We start from the raw sequence: 20,516 nt of genomic DNA, 5'->3' as shown, positions 1-20,516 counted from the left end.
CACTTCTTTATACTTTTGAGGAACTCCTTACTCCCCTGAAATTTTGGGAACTTTTTGTCTTGTTCACAGAAGAATCAAAGGTTTGGATTGTCTTCATTGTCCGAGGAGGAGGGCAGGGGGGTTCCATAATCAAAGAGGCGATCACTGCAGAACCCTCTTCAGTTCTTCCTGGTAGTCTGAACATCTTGGAGTTTTGGTGACTTGGATGCGGATGGCGGTCGTGGTGGGTGAGGTGGTCGGTGCCGGACAGGTGGGTCTGCGGTGGTTTCAGGGTCTGAAGGGTTAACTGTTATGAGCAGTTCTCTAGTATATTCCATTGCAGCGGCTGCAGCCTAGCTCTAGGAATACTGCGTCTGTCCGTCTGTGAGGGCTTGCTGGAAGTTGTAGTACTGCAACAGCGGGAAGGCCTCAGACCATTGTTGTACAGGGATCATTAATACCTTTTTTAGTCCGTATTGCAGCCGCAATACCTGGGAGTTCTGCGGACTCCGATTCGCATCACTATAGGATCCTTGGGCCAGTGACACGTCACCGTATTTCGGCCGCGTGTTCCGGTCTGACCGAAGGTCTGCTGACCCGAACTGCAAGCATCAAAGATCAGACATGGCGGAAATGCAGTGGTGTGTCACCGGCCCGAGGGCTTGTTGAAATCATATCGGGTTTTCTGGGACTCCAACAGTGATGGTCGATGGTTAGAATAGGTCATCAATACCTGATCTGTGGGGATCCGCCACTTGGGATCCCCATGATCAACCGTTTGAAGAAGCCGTGGCACTTGGGCAGATGCCTTTGCCTCGTCACTGCATGCCATGCACAGCGCCATACATTACTGGCTTTGTCGAAGAGCCGGTCGATGGAAGCCTCAAACAGCAGATATTAACCTATCCTAACAATATCCATAGGGTTAGAACAGTGTGGCCCCAAGATTTATATTGGGCCCTAATTGTTAGCGGTCTTAATGGTGAGTCTGAGGAGCCTCTTCTCTATCCACATTATGTACTTTGTAATTAGTCAGTGTCTCAACAAGCAGGACTGTGCAGCGGGATGAGTAGCGGTAAACCACAGAGATAAGCAGCCATAGAAGCAGTGCCAGAGAGGAAGTGCAGAACGTGGTGCCAAGTGCCAGGCAGCTATTGAAGTGGGAGGCTGAGTGGTTTGCTGTGAAAGGGGAAGTCCAGCAGGATAACGGTCGTCGTCTGACCGTTCTTGCAGTGGTGATTTGGGGGTTCATCTAGTGGAAACTTTAGGGATCATCTGTTAATGATGGAGGGGGGCGGGGTACAAGGTTGAGTTGTGTCCTATAGAGAGGTTTTACTCTGGCCCCTCCGTTCTGTGATGTCCCCATGTGCCAATAAAGTATACAGACAGGTCTGTTAGGGCCGCCACATTAACACAGGGATGTTTTTCATTGCACCATTTTCCTTTGGGGCTCTTGATGACTTTTTGTTTACGTTTTGCTCCTGAGCTGCACTCCTTATTCTGCTTGTGGAGTCACTGTGTACATACTGTACATTACTTATCCTGTACTGATCCTGAGTTACATCCTGTATTATACCCCAGAGCTGCACTCACTATTCTGCTGCTGGAGTCACTGTGTACATACATTACTTATCCTGTACTGATCCTGAGTTACATCCTGTATTATACTCCAGAGCTGCACTCGCTATTCTGCTTGTGGAGTCACTGTGTACATACTGTACATTACTTATCCTGTACTGATCCTAAATTGCATCCTGTATTATACTCCAGAGCTGCGCTCACTATTCTGCTTGTGGAGTCACTGTGTACATACTGTACATTACTTATCCTGTACTGATCCTGAGTTACATCCTGTATTATACCCCAGAGCTGTACTCACTATTCTGCTGGTGAAGTCACTGTGTACATACTGTACATTACTTATCCTGTACTGATCCTGAGTTACATCCTGTATTATACTCCAGAGCTGCGCTCCCTATTCTGCTGGTGGAGTCACTGTGTATATTACATTACTTATCCTGTACTGACCCTGAGTTACATCCTGTATTATACTCCAGAGCTGCACTCACTATGCTGCTGGTGGAGTCACTGTGTGCATACATTACTTATCCTGTACTGATCCTGAGTTACATCCTGTATTATACTCCAGAGCTGCACTCACTATTCTGCACTTGGTCCTATTCACCAGAGCAGGTTCTGTGCAGATACTGAACAAGCAGGATATGTGGATTTTTCAGACAGTGACAGGTGACTGTGGGAAATTTGTATTCTGCTAGGACTGTTCAGTGGTGAGCGCCGCTCTGGTACAGACATTGGGATGAGTATTACCTCTGTGCAGCTATTGTCACCGGTGAAGGACCTGCATGGGTCACCAGTTTCTGGAGTTTTCCCTCTGCGTTCTCCTTTTTACCTAGAATCTTTTGGGAGGCGAGCTTGTAGAAATTATCTGTCACTTCCATCTATTCTGCCCACGACTCCTTGAGAAGCTCTCCAGAATAAGAAAAACATGGTTTCATTCTTCTAAAAACAGCACCACCCCTGTCCACAGTTTGCATGTAGTATTGCAGCTGAGTCTCATTGACTTCCTTTGAGTTGAGGTGCAATGCCACACACAACCTGTGAACAGGGGTTGCTCTGTTCCTGAAAGCAAGCAGCCATGTTTTTCTAGCCATGATCATCCCCCTTTTTAAAGCAATTTTTTTTTTCTTCTTTTTTTTATTATTTGCCTTTTAAAGGAGAAGTTGAGCTCCTTACTGCACAGACCCCTCTGGAGCTCAAAATCACAAATATTTTCTCATCTCTTGGTCAACATCCGGAGCTGCACTCACAATTCTTCCACTGTGCCCCTTACATTGTAAGCTGATCCTCTTCTTGGTGCCCCTGTGCAGGGTGTCCTCCGCTGTGATGCATAGTCGAGATGTGTGTGCTGCTGGCCAATGCCATGTTGCTCTGAGCACTGCACATGTAAATAGGGGTGACCCTCCATCTCTGGTTTAATAGTGCAAAGCAGCTGTAAAGTGTATCTCTGTCTCTGTAGGACCCACCATACCAATTGATTTACAAGGAGTCAACGTTCACCCATATAGGGCTGGACAGGCACATTGCATAGCCACCATATGAGGGTCCCAATCCAAAAGAGATCACCACAGCAGTAAATCCAAGAAAGGGGTGAAGGTGGCAGCAGTCTGGTGCAAGTAAAAATGCTTTAGTCCTCCAAATGCAGAAACAGCGTTTCGACTCTGGCGAGTCTTTTTCAAGTATATCATATATCAGAGTCGAAACGTTGTTTCTGCGTTTGGAGGAATAAAGCATTTTTACTTGCACCAGACTGCTGCCACCTTCGCCCCTTTCTCGGATATACCAATTGATTTAAATGGGGGAGCATGAAATACTTCATCTGCCCTGTGGGAGTGCTGTAGGGGAATTGAAGACTTGCTGCCAGCTTACAGCTGAGCGTTGCTGCCAACACATGTCAGATTCTTTTATGCTAGGCTATGCCTCTTTTGCAGTAAGCCATGCCCATTGTGCCCCCTCCCAGTAATTGTACCTGTTAGTGTTGAAGTAGTAATGCCTCCCGCTCAATACTGCCGCTTTTATGCAGTAAAATAAAAAGATCCTATCCTCGCCCCTTTCACTTTCCCCTCCACTTCTGTTCATGCCGCTCTACTTATTTCCGTGCAGCACAATCAGGTAATCGCTGCAGCCAATACCCATCCTCAGCCTTGGCTGCAGAGATCAAATGACCACATTACCTAGAAGTGAGCCAGGGACTCGGACCAGCACGGTACCGAACAAAGCAGTGGAGGGAATGAAAGGGACGAGTATAGGCTTTTGTTTTTGTTTCTTACTCTATTCCTGGCTGTGCCTGTGGAATTTGCCATCTGGGTCAGTGGGACAGCCCCCAAAGTTCAGTACTGTCCCACTGAATCTGAGACAGTTGGGAGATGTGCGGTACCTTGTGATCATCAAGGAGCCCTACTGAGGGTGGTTTCACACCTGCGCTGGGGATTCGGCCATCATGCTCTGCTCAGGGAGCTGGAAAGGGAATCCTTGCGGCCGAATGGTTCTGATTCTGGACTCGGGGTTGACTGATTCCAAGTGGCAGCCAGTAGAGGCCGAATGCGCTTTGACTATAAAGAATGGCCCAATAGTATAATTTGGTACTTGAGAATTAACCCTTTCCCACCCCAAGGATATAAACTTGTACACATGGATGTAAACTTATCTCCTATGGATGGCACAGGCTCAAAAGCTGCGCCTGCACCATCCGCAGCTGGAGCAGTCAGTGACGGACAGCCAGCCTTCCATTGCAACAGCAGGGATCAGTGAGCACTCCGATCACCGCTGTTAACACCTTACATGCTGCAATTCAATTTAATTGCGTCATGTATAGAGGGCGCTTCCTATGTGACGACATGGACCCTCCGTCACGTAATCGCGGAGAGTCATTAGGTTGCCATGGCAACAAGATGGTCTACCATAGCCAGTGATCGCTACGATTAGCAAGAATTGTACCGACTCGCAGAAAAAATGTATCCTGTCATTTAAAGGCTGTAAAACAAAAAAAAAACTAAACTAGAAAACATTGGCAGAATGTGTTATACGTACCCAAAAGAGCGGTACAGCTCGCTACGGAAAAAACGAGCCCTCATACGGCCACGTCAATGGAAAAATAAAAGTGGCTTTTTTGAAAAGTGGCAATAGGCCGCGTCATGAAGGGGTTAAAACGCCTTTCCCCAACAATACCGCATAACATGGTTATAATGTAGCGGTATTCTAGCACCCGCCAGCGAGTAAATCGGCGGTCTCTTTGATAAGTCGTTTATGTTGCCGTTACATTTCCTCGCAGTGTTCTAACCTGCAGCGAGCGGCACCGATAACAGCGCCCGCCGGCGGGTTTCATTTCTCTGGATGAGTCACCCTCTTTCCATTTCCCACCCGCCCGTCTGGTTCTGCGTGTGACACTGGCACGGCTCCCTTCCGCTCTGTGCAGGTGACACGGATGTTGGATGATGTTTATAGCTGCAGGGGGTTGGGAGACACGGCTCTGTGACTCCAGTCACACCCAAAGCTGCATTCAGAATTCTATTGGTTACTTGTAACCCCAGAGCGAGGCATTATGGGAGCTTAGAGAAAGGCTGAACCGTTGGGTTTTCAGCCAACCTGCGCCATTGAGCCATGCGTAGGCCCAGAGCGCAGGGCATCCCCAAAATGTGGAAACTCCCTTATAGAATTAAACCGGTTTTGCAGACGGTGATGCAATTCTGCGCACAAGCTGCGGGAGAAGGCGGATTTTTAAGACGGAATCCGCGGTTGCCATCCGCAGTGAGCCTTGAAAGGTATGTAAATTCGCCTTTTCCTTCACACTAGCGGAAACAAATTGCGTATTCTGCGGGTGGAGAAAAAAACGCAGCATGCTCTATTTTGCTGCGGACTCCATGCGGACGGCGTCCATTGAAGTCAGTGGAAGCCGTCTGACCCGCAGTCCATCTGCAATAACATGGCGTCATCGCCTAGCAACGGCACAGGAAAAAAAATATTTTAGAGAAAATCTGTACTGCCCATGACCACCCGTGAGCGCCCGCGGTCATCCGCAGTAGAGAAAAAGCAGATATGCGTGGTCGCCGGCGGCCGTCACAACCAGATTCTGCTGCGGGAACACGCATGCAGAATCCGGCTGTGCCGTGTGCAGCTGACCTTGGGCCATGTCAGCAACCTGACGGCCATTTTGAATGCCGCCATCTTGGATTCAGCGCTGCTTTTTCCGAAGGTCGGTCGGTGTGCGATATATCATTAATAGATCTCGTGTTAGCGCAGCGGTTTTTCCTCATTCCAGGCAATGTGATGAAGACAAATCATACTGACGGCGTGATCTTCAGCGTGAGATCGTCCGTGCGCCGGCAGCTGCAGCAGTTTGTAAGGATGCCATCTATGCGTAGACAGAATTCGCTTTATCGAGGCGCGGCTAGTCCCACGTTCCTGAGACACGGCAAGCGCTACGTTGTGGGCTCTGGCTGAATGAGGCGAGAATGGCGCTCGCAGATACTTTATCGTAGTCCCAGTTTTATCAGCGACAGAACCTGTTTCTTGGAATTTGCAAAGGCGTTTGGCTGATGCATTGTGGGTAATGGGAGGTCTGGTTGGACGTTGTTGATTGAAATCTGCAGCGATGACAGGTGTGCTTCCTCCACCTGACGTAACGACAAGCGCAACACGTTCTGCATGAGAGAACGCCGGCGTTCACGTTACGTGCAATGAAGATAGATCGCCGTGTTCACACGAGAACGAATAGTTATATTAAAATGAAGCTCATTGTTGTATTTCTGGTGAAATACCAAGGCGTTTGGTCTCGGGACGGTGCACCCCCGTCCCCCGAGGCGTTGGGTCTCGGGACGATGCACCCCCCCGTCCCCCGAGGCGTTGGGTCTCGGGACGATGCACCCCCCCGTCCCCCGAGGCGTTTGGTCGCGGGACGGTGCACCCCCGTCCCCCGAGGCGTTTGGTCGCGGGACGGTGCACCCCCGTCCCCCGAGGCGTTTGGTCGCGGGACGGTGCACCCCCGTCCCCCGAGGCGTTTGGTCTCGGGACGGTGCACCCCCGTCCCCCGAGGCGTTTGGTCTCGGGACGGTGCACCCCCGTCCCCCGAGGCGTTTGGTCTCGGGACGGTGCACCCCCGTCCCCCGAGGCGTTTGGTCTCGGGACGGTGCACCCCCGTCCCCCGAGGCGTTTGGTCTCGGGACGGTGCACCCCCGTCCCCCGAGGCGTTTGGTCTCGGGACGGTGCACCCCCGTCCCCCGAGGCGTTTGGTCTCGGGACGGTGCACCCCCGTCCCCCGAGGCGTTTGGTCTCGGGACGGTGCACCCCCGTCCCCCGAGGCGTTTGGTCTCGGGACGGTGCACCCCCGTCCCCCGAGGCGTTTGGTCTCGGGACGGTGCACCCCCGTCCCCCGAGGCGTTTGGTCTCGGGACGGTGCACCCCCGTCCCCCGAGGCGTTTGGTCTCGGGACGGTGCACCCCCGTCCCCCGAGGCGTTTGGTCTCGGGACGGTGCACCCCCGTCCCCCGAGGCGTTTGGTCTCGGGACGGTGCACCCCCGTCCCCCGAGGCGTTTGGTCTCGGGACGGTGCACCCCCGTCCCCCGAGGCGTTTGGTCTCGGGACGGTGCACCCCCGTCCCCCGAGGCGTTTGGTCTCGGGACGGTGCACCCCCGTCCCCCGAGGCGTTTGGTCTCGGGACGGTGCACCCCCGTCCCCCGAGGCGTTTGGTCTCGGGACGGTGCACCCCCGTCCCCCGAGGCGTTTGGTCTCGGGACGGTGCACCCCCGTCCCCCGAGGCGTTTGGTCGCGGGACGGTGCACCCCCGTCCCCCGAGGCGTTTGGTCGCGGGACGGTGCACCCCCGTCCCCCGAGGCGTTTGGTCGCGGGACGGTGCACCCCCGTCCCCCGAGGCGTTTGGTCGCGGGACGGTGCACCCCCGTCCCCCGAGGCGTTTGGTCGCGGGACGGTGCACCCCCGTCCCCCGAGGCGTTTGGTCGCGGGACGGTGCACCCCCGTCCCCCGAGGCGTTTGGTCGCGGGACGGTGCACCCCCGTCCCCCGAGGCGTTTGGTCGCGGGACGGTGCACCCCCGTCCCCCGAGGCGTTGGGTCACACACAGTGTACGGCAATACCACTTATGCTAGGACCCTTAGATCCTTCAGCAACTTGCATGGGACAACACCTGAACATCCCATCCAAGTGCTGAACATGGCAGATTAATATGTGCTCTTCTCGTCCAGGAACAGGACCTGCTGCGGGCACCACTGACATGAATGAGTGCCGTTTCCCTCCGATTTTTGGTCCACTTGTTCTTCTAAAAATCGGATGGGGGGAAAAAAACCGTGTGAAGGTCGCCCTAGAAGTAAAAGTGAGCGCTAAACCCACTCCTGATCCCAGTAACTTGCCTCATCAAACACGTGGCTGCTCTATTTATGGCACTACAGCAAAGAGACGTCATCTGTGTACCTCACCCAAGTTGATGTGAGGCCACGCAGGTGGATCAAAGGGCAGCGAGGACTTAAGCACTAATGTGTGAAGGGAAAGTCGTTAATCTGCAACAGAAATCCCTGAAGGTCCTGAGGATCCTGGCATGAGTGGTGATGTAAGGGGTGAGGGCGCAACGTCTAAATCGCCCGTGTGAAAGGAGCCTCGGAGGGAATCTAAACTTCACAGGCGGGAAAAAAAGAAAATGTCTAAACATTTTTACAGGTTTTTGAATTTTCATGTGATTTTTTTTTTTTTTTCCACTCTTTTTGTGCAGCCTGAATGTTAACCCCTTAGCGATGCAACTTATGAGGAAGCCATGATTTTTTTTATTTTTTTTTTAGGGGATTTTAATTTGCACTTTTCAGAAGTCCTAACTGTCCGCTTGTGTAAGCGATATATACAGGCAGATACATTGTTCGCTCAGTCGTCACATTCGCTGCATAAAGGCCCTTTATTACGATTCTCGTTCAAAAAAATCGTTCCAGTGAGCGAAAGTGAATAATGATCTTCAGCCTAAACGCACGTAAACGCTGACCAATACAAGGGCCTTTAATGTTTGGAGGATGTGTATGTTCTACCTCTGTTGTACTGCAGGAGACTAGATAAGCAGGTTGATACAATTGTATGTCTTAAGGATATTTGTGCCACTATTGCTAGATTATGACGTTCTAATAAATGGTTGGTGACGGCCTCTGTTGTATCTGTCAGGCTCTGACGGCCTCTGTTGTATCACAGGAGACAAGATAGGCAGGCTGACCGAGCTGTAATACTATCAGGATGTTCATACTACTATTAAGGATATTATTTTGTGATTGGCTCTGACGACGTACCGTAGATAGTACGACTGTAGACCATGAGGACAGGTTGGCCCCTTTTTTTGGCTAGATGGTGATAACGGAATGATCATCCTGTAAAGAATGTGAAGGTAGGTATGATGTCTCTGTTGGCACTGAATACTTCTGCTGTACTGCAGGGGACTAGATAGGCAAGTTGTACAACTGTGGATACTGCGGGAGACAGGATGGACAAGTTGAACAACTGTGCACTTTGCCATCAGCATTTTCAGATTATGATCACTAGAGTGTCATTTTTATACTGGAGACTAGATAGGCAGGTCCATAAAACTGTGGGCTGAATATCCATAATTTATTTTTCCCCTCTATCACTAGACTGGGGGTTGTAATGACCAAATGCCTTTGACTTCTCAATACCTATGATGTACTGCAGGGGACTAGATAGGCAGGTTGAACAGCTGTGAACTTTGTCTTTAGGATGTTTGTCCTACGATGCTATGGTGTGGGTTTATTATAATTGACTGTCACTGTTGGATGGGAGTGCCTATTTTGTACTGGTGAAGACTCGACATGAGGCTGATGACAACTGTTACCTCCATGTTATCCTCATGTTTATCTTGGTGTCACGAATGTATGGGATTTTAATGAATGAATACCTCTATTGTACTGCAGGAGACTAGACAGGCAAGTCGATACACCTGTGGACTGTATATCCATAGTATGCTTTTCCCACTGTCAGTAGACTCTGGGGTTGAGCTGACTGCGTGGCCCTGGACTGTGAATACCCATGTCCTACTACAGGAGCCTAGATAGGCAGGTTGAACAACCGAAGTGTGCCATTGGGATGTTTGCCCTACAATTACAAATTGTCACTATTACTTGTGAATACTTTGTACGGATGGAGACTAGATATGAAGGTGACACAACTGTTAACTCAATGTTACCGTGATGTATATCCTGGTGTCGCTAGTGTATGGGATTTTAATGACTGAATACCTCTATTTTACAGAGGGGAGACTAGATAGGCAGGTCAATACACCTGTGGCCTCAATATCCATAGTATCCATCACTAGACTGTGGAGTTGTCATGATTGAATGGCCCTTGAACTCTCAATGTTGTACTGCTGGAGACTAAATAGGCAGGTTGATGCAACTGTACACTTGATAATCCTTGATTAGCCACTTATACTGTGAGATTGTGACTACTCGATGACTCCATATTCACTGAAAAGCAGCGGTATGTTGTGTTTAGAATAACTGAATGACGGCCTAGCTTTACTGTTGGAGACTAGATAGGCAAGACTCCATCTCTGATTTAGAGTACAACTACTGTGAGCAGATCGTGTGCCTTCTGGAGCCTGTACCAGGCTATAGAGATCATTGAGTCCCACAAGAACTAGTAATTGCATCTGCCATAAAGCAGACCCACCCTGCTGCGCTGCGTAAGCTGAGAACACCGTATACATGTATACTCGTCTCCTTCTTGTAAGGTTTATCTAATTCATTCTTTGTAATTTTAGGTGAAAGTTACACAAGAGCTGAAAAACATTCAGGCCGAACAGATGACTAAGCTGCAAGCCAAGCATCAGGCGGAATGTGATCTCCTCGAAGATATGAGGTAAGACGTTTTTTCCAGCACACCCCGCTGGATTGCTGCGCTATTTGCTCCTCCGCCTCCTTATTTTGGAAGAACAGTTGGTTTTAAGCAAACTCCAGGAACTGTCAGTGGAATTTCCTCTCGTCCTTCCTGTCCGAGGCGCACGGAGCTGTCACACAGCTGGAAAGTGTAGACGTAAGGAGCGAGCAGATGTAGCCTTAAAGCGATAGCGCACTTTATTCCGGTCAGACGTAGCTGGACTCTTTAACCCCTTAATGACGCGGCCTAATTGGATTTAACCCCTTAATGACGCGGCCTAATTGGATTTAAAGACCTGACGAATTTCTGGGGATTTCCATCTCCACTTTTAATAAGCTATAACTTTTATCTTCCTGTTGACACGGCCGGACGAGGGCTCGCATGTTGGGTGGCCAACTGTAGTTTAAATTGGTACCATATTTTGAGTACATCTACTGAATTGTAGAACTTTTATTCCTTTTCTTCTTTTTTTTTTTTTTTTTTTTTTTTTTGTAGTAACTGAGTTAATCCTAATATCAAATATTATTTTTAGGTTTTTTTCCACTTTCTTTTCTCTTCAAAATTCCATTTATTCTTTTCCATTTTTTTTCTGTATCCCTATAGGGGACTTGAACCTGCTATGGTCACTGTGATAATACACTGCAGAGCTTATGTATTGCAATGCATCATCACTGATCGTAGCAATCACAGGCTATGGCAGACCCGGAATTCATTGTCTGGTGTCTGCTTGCCATGGAAACCCATTGATTTAAATAGCGGAGGACGAATGACGTCACAGAGAGGACCCTTTCTTCTGTCAACCTTTTACATGCCGCAATCTACTGTCAATCACAGCCAGCTCCCACGGACGTTGGCGCGAATTTAAGCTTCCATCCTGGGAAGCTGTTAAGTGTCCTTTGCTTTTTGAGAGACCTTAAGTGTGGATGTGCCCTAAGGGGGTTGCACAAGATTTTTCCACAAACAGCTCCACAGCTGTCCACAGGTTTTGTCTGGTATTGAAGCTTAGACCAATTCACTTAAATAAAGCTGAGATGTAATACCAGACACGGCCTAATAGGAGGTGTGGTGCTGTTGCTGGAAAGACTCATAGCCCTTTTATATGGGATGTTATCGTTCTGATTCCCGTACTCCGCAAGAATATGAAGGCATGCAGCGACTCAACGGGAATCATGCAGAAGACTGAACTACGTTTTGTTCAGTATTAAAGCCGCTCTACAATGTATGTACACAGTGACTCCACCAGCAGAATAGTGAGTGCAGCTCTGGAGTATAATACAGGATGTAACTCAGGGTCAGTGCAGGATAAGTAATGTATGTACACAGTGACTCCACCAGCAGAATAGTGAGTGCAGCTCTGGAGTATAATACAGGATGTAACTCAGGATCAGTACAGGATAAGTAATGTATGTACACAGTGACTCCACCAGCAGAATAGTGAGTACAGCTCTGGAGTATAATACAGGATGTAACTCAGGATCAGTACAGGATAAGTAATGTATGTACACAGTGACTCCACCAGCAGAATAGTGAGTGCAGCTCTGGAGTATAATACAGGATGTAACTCAGGATCAGTACAGGATAAGTAATGTATGTACACAGTGACTCCACCAGCAGAATAGTGAGTGCAGCTCTGGAGTATAATACTGGATGCAACTCAGGATCAGTACAGGATAAGTAATGTATGTACACAGTGACTCCACCAGCAGAATAGTGAGTGCAGCTCTGGAGTATAATACAGGATGTAACTCAGGATCAGTACAGGATAAGTAATGTATGTACACAGTGACTCCACCAGCAGAATAGTGAGTGCAGCTCTGGGGTATAATACAGGATGTAACTCAGGATCAGTACAGGATAAGTAATGTATGTACACAGTGACTCCACCAGCAGAATAGTTAGTGCAGCTCTGGAGTATAATACAGGATGTAACTCAGGATCAGTACAGGATAAGTAATGTATGTACACAGTGACTCCACCAGCAGAATAGCGAGTGCAGCTCTGGACTATAATACAGGATGTAACTCAGGATCAGTACAGGATAAGTAATGTATGTACACAGTGACTCCACCAGCAGAATAGGGAGTGCAGCTCTGGAGTATAATACAGGATGTAACTCAGGATCAGTACAGGATAAGTAATGTATGTACACAGTGACTCCACCAGCAGAATAGTGAGTGCAGCTCTGGAGTATAATACAGGATGTAACTCAGGATCAGTACAGGATAAGTAATGTATGTACACAGTGACTCCACCAGCAGAATAGTGAGGGCAGCTCTGTTTTCAAGTATGGAACATTGATCCCTTCTACAGATGCATGCCCGTCCTCTGAGTGATGTTTGTACTGTGATATGGGCACTCGCTTTATAGCTGGTAGTAAAGATTATGCCCTGTGTAATCTTTGTATCTCTCTAATGACTGTTCCTTCAGCAAAGTAATGAGCTGTAACGACGCATTAATAATGAACCCGGAGGAATGTGGATCCCATAATAAAGTCTCTATTACATATTCGGACCTCGAAATGTTATTTCTATAGACATGGATTCGGTGAGCCACAGTTGTCCGCTCTGTTCATCCTGAGCTTCCTTGTTCATCACTACAATACAGAGATTACATTGAATATTGATTCTTAGTTATCAATTGGTGCGGGGGGGGGAGGGGGGCTTAACTTGGGGTGCTTTTACACGGGATGACCTGTTGGTCACAGATGCCCCACGGGTCGGCCCAGCGATAATCGTTCCTGCGCTGTTATGTATGAACGGAGGCCGGGTGATCGTTCCTGCCTGCACCCATTCGCCGTTAACTATCGGATACTCATAGATGAACGACCGCCTGCAGAAACCGAGCGACAAACACATTTCTTGTTCGTCATTCAGTCGTGCCGGCAGTTCGATCAACGAGTATCTGAACAGTTTTTCGTCCCTTGTAGAAGGGCCCTTAGCCATTTGGAGAGTCTGATGGTCACCTCCTATGGCCTCTAATGGTTGCTACTGTGGTGTCACCCAACTTTCCGAAAGACCCGAATGGCAACTTTGAATAGTAATCTATACAATCTGTTCCTGTATGATCAGGCAGATCTACATTGGGTGAGAAATTCTTGTGCCATTATGTCAGCCATACTGACTGTTTCCTTGAAATATTTTAGGGCTCCTTCTCACGGACGTATTTACGCTCTGCATGACACGTGTGACACGCAGGGCTGAATTTCTATTAAGTTGCATCAGGTTATTCAGGTGTGTCCCCTATTTTGGTTCATGTTATCGACTGAAATAGCCCATTGCAGTCCATCAGATGTTGTAAATACGCCGTGAAGAATGGTAGAGTTGGGAGGGACCTCCAGGGTCATCGGGTCCGACCCCCTGCTCAGTGCAGGATCACTAAATCATCCCAGACAGATATCTGTCCGGCCTCTAGGTAGCCATCCATTAAGGTTCGCCTTGACGTGGCGGATGGGCATACATGGATTTGATCAAATTGTGCATTTTTATGTAGTTAGTACAGAAAACCGTTATGCATTTGTTGGGTGCTGAAGCCCATGTTTGTTAGTGTTTTTTGCCCCATCACACTTAATTTATCTGTTGGATGTGCAGACTTTTGTTTTCTATGTCCGGCCTCTGAAGACTTCCATTGAAGGAGAACTCACCACCTCCCGTGGCAACCGGTTCCACTCATTGATCCCCTCACTGTCTAATAGCTAATCTGTGTCTCCTCCCTTTCAGTTTCATCCCATTGCTTCTAGTCTTTCCTTGTGCAGATGAGAATAGGGCTGATCCCTCTGCGCTGTGCAGCCCTTCAGATATTTGTAGACAGCTATTAAGTCTGCTCTCAGCCTTCTCTTCTGCTAAACATTCCCAGATCCTTTAACCGTTCCTCATAGGACATGATTTGCAGACTGCTCACCATCTTGGTAACTCTTCTCTGAACTTGCTCCAGTTTGTCTATGTCTTTTTTAAAGTGGGGTGCCCAGAACTGGACCCAGTATTCCAGATGAGGTCTGACTAAGAAAGAGTAGAGGGGGATAATGACCTCATGTGATCTAGACTTTATGCTTCTCTTAATACATCCCAGAATTGGGTTTGCCTTTTTGGCTGCTGCATCACATTGTTGACTCATGTTCAGTCTATGATCTAGTTGTATACCCAAGTTTTTTCACATGTGCTGCTGCTTAGCCCAATTCCTCCCATTCTGTATGTGGTTTGTTTTTTTTTAAAATATTTTTATTTTTCTTGCCCAGATGTAGGACTTTGCGTACCTCCCCGTTAAGTACCATTCTGTTAAGGCCGGTTTACACAGGCCGATGATCGCTCAAAGATTGCTCCAACGACAGTTTGAATGACCGCTTTGAGCAATCATTTTGCATAAAGTATTAAAGGGGTTGTCCCGCGGCAGCAAGTGGGTCTATACACTTCTGTATGGCCATAATAATGCACTTTGTAATATACATTGTGCATTAATTATGAGCCATACAGAAGTTATAAAAAGTTTTTCACTTACCTGCTCCGTTGCTGGCGTCCTCGTCTCCATGGTTGCCGTCTAATTTTCGCCGTCTAATGGCCAAATTAGACGCGCTTGCGCAGTCCGGGTCTTCTTATCTTCTCAATGGGGCTCCGTGTAGCTCCGTGTAGCTCCGCCCCGTCACGTGCCGATTCCAGCCAATCAGGAGGCTGGAATCGGCAATGGACCGCACAGAAGAGCTGCGGTCCACGGAGGGAGAAGATCCCGGCGGCCATCTTCAACCGGTAAGTAAGAAGTCACCGGAGCGCGGGGATTCAGGTAAGCGCTGTGCTGTTTTTTTTTTAAAGTCCCTGCATCGGGGTTGTCTCGCGCCGAAGGGGGGGGGGGTTGAAAAAAAAAAAAAAACGTTTCGGCGCGGGACAACTCCTTTAAGTAGCTACTCAGCTACTTAAATACCAATTAGGTATGCAAATAAAGCCTTCCCTGAACCTAGTTAATAGCCCATCTGCACTCAGATGCTTTGTTCTCCACAGGGGAAACAATGCTATCAGTACTCCCCGTGGAGAACTGCTGATGAAAGTGACTGATGATTTTTAGGTTAGCCTGAATTTACCGATCAGCTAACAGTGCCTGAAAAGCAGACGATGGGCGCACATTTACACGCACCGATTATCGCTAAAACGATCGCCAATTAGTAGTTTTGTGCGGTTTTTTGTTCTTTTTTATTTATTTAATTTTTTTTTTAAAGCTATTATTGGCTGGTGTAAATGGGCCTTAAAGGGGTTGTCCCGCGATAGCAAGTGGGGTTAAGCACTTCTGTATGGCCATATTAATGCAGTTTGTAATATACATCGTGCATTAAGTATTGGCCATACAGAAGTTATACACTGTGCGGCGCGAGCACGCCGGAGCCGGACAGAAAGCGCAAGCGCGTCTAATCCAGGGAGAAGGCAGCTTTGGTCGGCACCATGGAGACGGGGACGCCAGCATCGGAGGGGGTAAGTGTAAAACTTCTGTATGGCCAATACTTAATGCACGATGTATATTACAAAGTGCATGTATATGGCCATACAGAAGTGCTTAACCCCACTTGCTGCCGCGGGACAACCCCTTTAAGTCACCACCCACTGTTCACGCTTGTCTACATACTCTCTCTCCACTAGTGTTAGCCATCATTCCTAGCTTTCTATCGTCTGTGAATTTGATCACTTTCCCCTCAATTCCCTAATCTAGATGAAGAATGGTGACCAACACTGGGCCCTAGGACAGAGCCTTGTGGTCCCCACTTGACACCTTCTTCTCGTTCTATCCGCATTAATGACCATTCTTTGAGTGATTCCTCTGTTCCCTCTTCTCTGACTGTTTCCATGTCGGTGAAGCTAAAGCAACACCAGATACAGGACTGTCATATTCTCCCGTGCTAACGGGTCTGAGGACTGTGCTATCCATACTACCGTGGTTCCCTAACAGAGTATGTATAACCGGACAACACCTGTATACTGGTCCTGTTCTGTTTTCTCTACAATGGTGGCTCTATTAGGGTGCATCAGCTACAACTGGACTCTCCATTCCATGCCAGCTAATAAGGCCCACTCTTGAGAGAGACCCTCACCAGATCCATTACAGCTGGAACCCGTCCACGAGTCCCTGGTGTTGCAGTAGAAAAGACCATGACCACCTTAGCAAAGCTCAGCCTAGCCCTACTCACTATAGAGACAAGCCGGCGCAGTGTTGTTAGGGCTACTACCGACCTGGTTGACTGGGGTGATGCTGAACTCTTACAGAGGTTCCAGGAGTCTCACTTGGCCCAACATCGCAGTAGGCAGGAGTAAAATGGCCTTCCTGCCAAGGAGGATCATACCACGTTGCTACCTGGTGGCTTATTGACATTTACTCCAGTAATGTATGTTCAGGTGGAGTAGTCCCAAGCGCACATGGTGTCAGGGATTAGTAGTGGGGGGTTTGCTTCCCATAATTCTCCCAGATATCTATTAGGTCATCCATACACATTAGCGGAATGTCACCGAACCAATAGATTTTATCATGATTGTATCTAACATGCAGCGGGGTGGCCTGATTCTTCCTTCCCAATAGTTGGTAATGGGGGGGGATGTTGAATGGGCCAAAACCTGCCACATCCAGTCCACATAGTCTTATGGCTAGAGATGCCTTGTCCCTGGAGGACCATTGATTGGCATTTGTGGCACCACTTTCCTGTTCAGCCACCAACACGCCCGCTGCCTTGGGGTCATATTTGACTCTGATCTCTCTTTTGCCCCCTACATCCAATCTCTGGCCCGAACATGTCAGCTGCACCTCAAGAACATCGCAAGATCCGCTCTTTTCTCACTGTGGAGACGTTAAAAACGCTTACTGTCACCCTCATCCACTCCCGGCTCGATCATTGCAACTCGTTGCTGATCGGCCTCCCCTGCACCAGACTCTACCCTCTCCAATCCATCCTGAATGCGGCAGCCAGGCTCATCTTCCTGTCCAGCCGCTACTCGGTCGCCTCTGCCCTGTGCCGGTCACTGCACTGGCTGCCCGTTAAATACAGAATTCAATTCAAACTCGCTACCTTCATCCACAAAGCCCTCCACAGTGCAGCGCTCCCCTATATCGCCTCCCTCATCTCAATCCATCACCCAGCCCGGGCTCTCCGCTCTGCTAGCGAAACCAGACGGAGCGCCCCTTTAATTCGAACTTCTCATTCCCGCCTCCAACACTTCTCCAGAGCAGCACCGCTCCTCTGGAACGCACTACCAAAGGCTACCCGAGCAATCCAGGACTCGCAGAACTTCAGGCGTGCTCTAAAAACGCACCTCTTCAGGGAGGCATACCGCATTCCCTAAGAAAAAAAAAAACCTCTCTTTACTCCGCCTGATAACATGCTCCCTGACCTACTGACTGCAATCCCTGCTAGCCATCATAAACCGCTCCTGCAGTCACACCGTTTCTGTCGTCACACGGCTAAATGTCTGACCATTGTCTATGTGTATAGCATCCCTCACACTCCGCCATACCGCGCACATCTCCAGCCCCTTTACCTTCTGTATCACCCCACCATTCGTAGAATGTAAGCTCGTTGGAGCAGGATCCTCACCCCTATTGTTTCCATCAACTGATTACTATATGTAACCGTGGTCCTGTAATGTTTGTATTTTGTCTTTCTGTATCCCCCGTCTATGTAAGCGCTGCGGAATATGTTGGCGCTATACAAATAAAGATTATTATTATTATTATTATTATTATTGACACCAATCACAGAGCAGCTTTCACTCCTTCTTGCCTTTGCTTGACTAAGCAGTAGGGAATTGTCTTTCGAACTTTTGTCGGGTCTCAACTTTTTGGCATCCGAGCAGAAGACAGAGCCTGCGCTCTTTGCCTCCATCTATAAATATGATTGTACTTTTTGATACTTTTTTTTAATAGTTGGATACATTTTTCATATTCCAGAAATCTGAACAGAATTTCCACTTCTCGCGCGTTCATTTTTCCGGAATTTTCCATAATAATGTGCTACAATCGTTAGCAGCCCTAATATTGGGCCTTGTGCCTACAAAGGCATGGTGGGTGGCCTCTGGTGTCATGGATGGGTCACGGTAATGTTTAGCATCCCATGCTCGGCAGTACTTGATACAGTCACATGACCTGATGTTATGTAGGGGGGTATCATAGGCTGTATATATTAAAGACTGGTGGATATCGTGCTGAGAACTCGCAGCTGCTCCATCCATTATTGCTCCTCTGTTGGAGTTTGACCGTTGACTTGCCTTTCTGACACTGGAAACAGATGTAAAGCAAACACAAGAGGCCGTGCGGAGGGCCAGCCCCGGAATGGGATGTATCTACTGCCGCACAATGTCACATTCCTTGTTCTGCAGGCTCACGTTCTGTAATGCATTGAACCATTAGTCCCCTATATCCAGGCCTGCATATGAAGACGCTATAGGGGTGCACAAATGGCAGTTGTTCTTGTGCCCTGGCAATGGATGATGGTGCCCAACAGCCACTTTGCCACCTAAGATGTATTATAATGACCCATGGCCATTGAGGGGCCATGTTTTTTTTCTATTAGGACCCCTGAACTTAAAATTGGATGTTCAGTTGTAAACGTTGATGGCCTATCGATAAGCTTTTAATATTAGATTGCCAGAGGTTCGCCGTCTGGGACCCCTGCTGATCAGCCACTTAATGGGTTCAGTGGCCTCATGCGCTGAGCTAATTTCTGCAGGAAGTAGACACCTCCATTCTCTTTACAGTGGCCAGACCTGGTATTACAGGTGCAGTTTACATTCACTTTAATGGGCACTTTACAAGCCTGGCGATCACAGTAGGAAGGAACTGTCTGCTTCCTGCAGATATCGTCTCAGTGCGCAAACAGCTAGTCAGCGGAGGTCCCAAGCTGTGCCGATTTACTGTTGATAGACTGTCCTAAGGATAGACCATTAATAGTTGACAACTTGACAACCCCTTAAAGTTATGCCCTGTTCCAAGACCAAATTATTGTTCCTTTTCGTTTTGATTCCATCCACCCATAACCAAGGAATCTATGCTTTCAGCCTCATGCCCACGGACGTGACGGGCTCTGCAAGTGGAATACCCCGCTGCCCCCCCTTCCCCAATGACCCCATACTCCTCTCCGGATCTGCTGCGTAGCTCCCGCATGACACGCAGTACAGCGTGACGGGTGGCTTCCATTGACTACAATAGAAGCCATCTGTGCGTATTCCCGCGGCAAATAGGACATGCCGCGGGAGATTTCACGCTCCGGAATTCTGCAGCGTGTACATTGAGCTATTAGTTTCAATAAAACCTAATAGCTGCGGTGAAATGCCGCGGATTTCCGCCGCGTCAAACGCAGCGGAAATCTGGCTGTGGCCATTAGCCCTTTGTCAACTTTTTTTTTTTTTTGATCGGTGGGTGTTTGAACCCAAGGTCTATGAAGTGCGGAAGTCCTGCAGATGTTCTTAATGCCCATCCTGATCTGGGGCCTCCTTGTGGAGCAGGTTCAAGCTACGTCCTTTGTTGGACAGGTGGGCACTATGCCTGTAGCAGCTCCTACTCTTATTGGGACAGAAGGTCATTGGTATCCCTTGGGATCTCCTTCCCACATTTGCTTTCTAACTTTGCAGTGACCGTATATACGATATATTGACACATGTTGATCCATATCAACCCCAGGGATAATAGATGAGGCCATGGTGAACCTCCTTCCAACTTTTTATGTTGGCCAATTGGGGCCACTTGAAATGCCCTTTTTGGGTATGTATGTTCTTATGGTCAAATTCTACCTTCAACTGATATTTCTCAACATCCATACCTTGGTCTGAAATTGCAGACCCTACAGACTACGGTAAGTGCCCCATGTGTCCAGCCCTCCGACTTTTGTTCCCTCCAGCGCTGTAGTTAAACACTGAGGGAAAACTGGTGGCATCCTATGAATTAATTTTGATGCCATGTACCTCCTTGCACCGAACAGAAAAACTTTGCATGCGTTGTTTCTCTGTATGACTATGGACTCTGGACCGGTGCACAAAGTGCAGCAAAATGATACCCGTTCTGTTCAGATCTGACAATCCCTTCCTAACGTGTATTGTACCTTGTAGGGAGTGGGTGCAGAAGTCAAGCCCA

General features: G+C 48.4%; 1 protein-coding gene across 5 annotated transcripts in view; it reads left to right on the top strand.

The window, feature by feature from the left end:
• FCHSD2 (FCH and double SH3 domains 2) overlaps positions 1–20,516 on the top strand; it is a 140,539-nt gene that overhangs the window by 17,247 nt on the left and 102,776 nt on the right. For all 5 annotated transcript variants that reach the window (XM_066588307.1, XM_066588308.1, XM_066588305.1 and 2 more), the window contains exon 2: positions 10,315–10,412. In XM_066588307.1, coding sequence (XP_066444404.1) covers positions 10,315–10,412 — 98 coding nt within the window. The remainder of the gene's footprint in view (positions 1–10,314; positions 10,413–20,516) is intronic.

Source organism: Eleutherodactylus coqui, chromosome 1 (genome assembly GCF_035609145.1).
Source record: "Eleutherodactylus coqui strain aEleCoq1 chromosome 1, aEleCoq1.hap1, whole genome shotgun sequence".
Lineage (NCBI taxonomy): Eukaryota > Metazoa > Chordata > Amphibia > Anura > Eleutherodactylidae > Eleutherodactylus > Eleutherodactylus coqui.
Note: the sequence above shows the minus strand (reverse complement) of the source record. Positions and strands in the feature narration are given on the sequence as shown.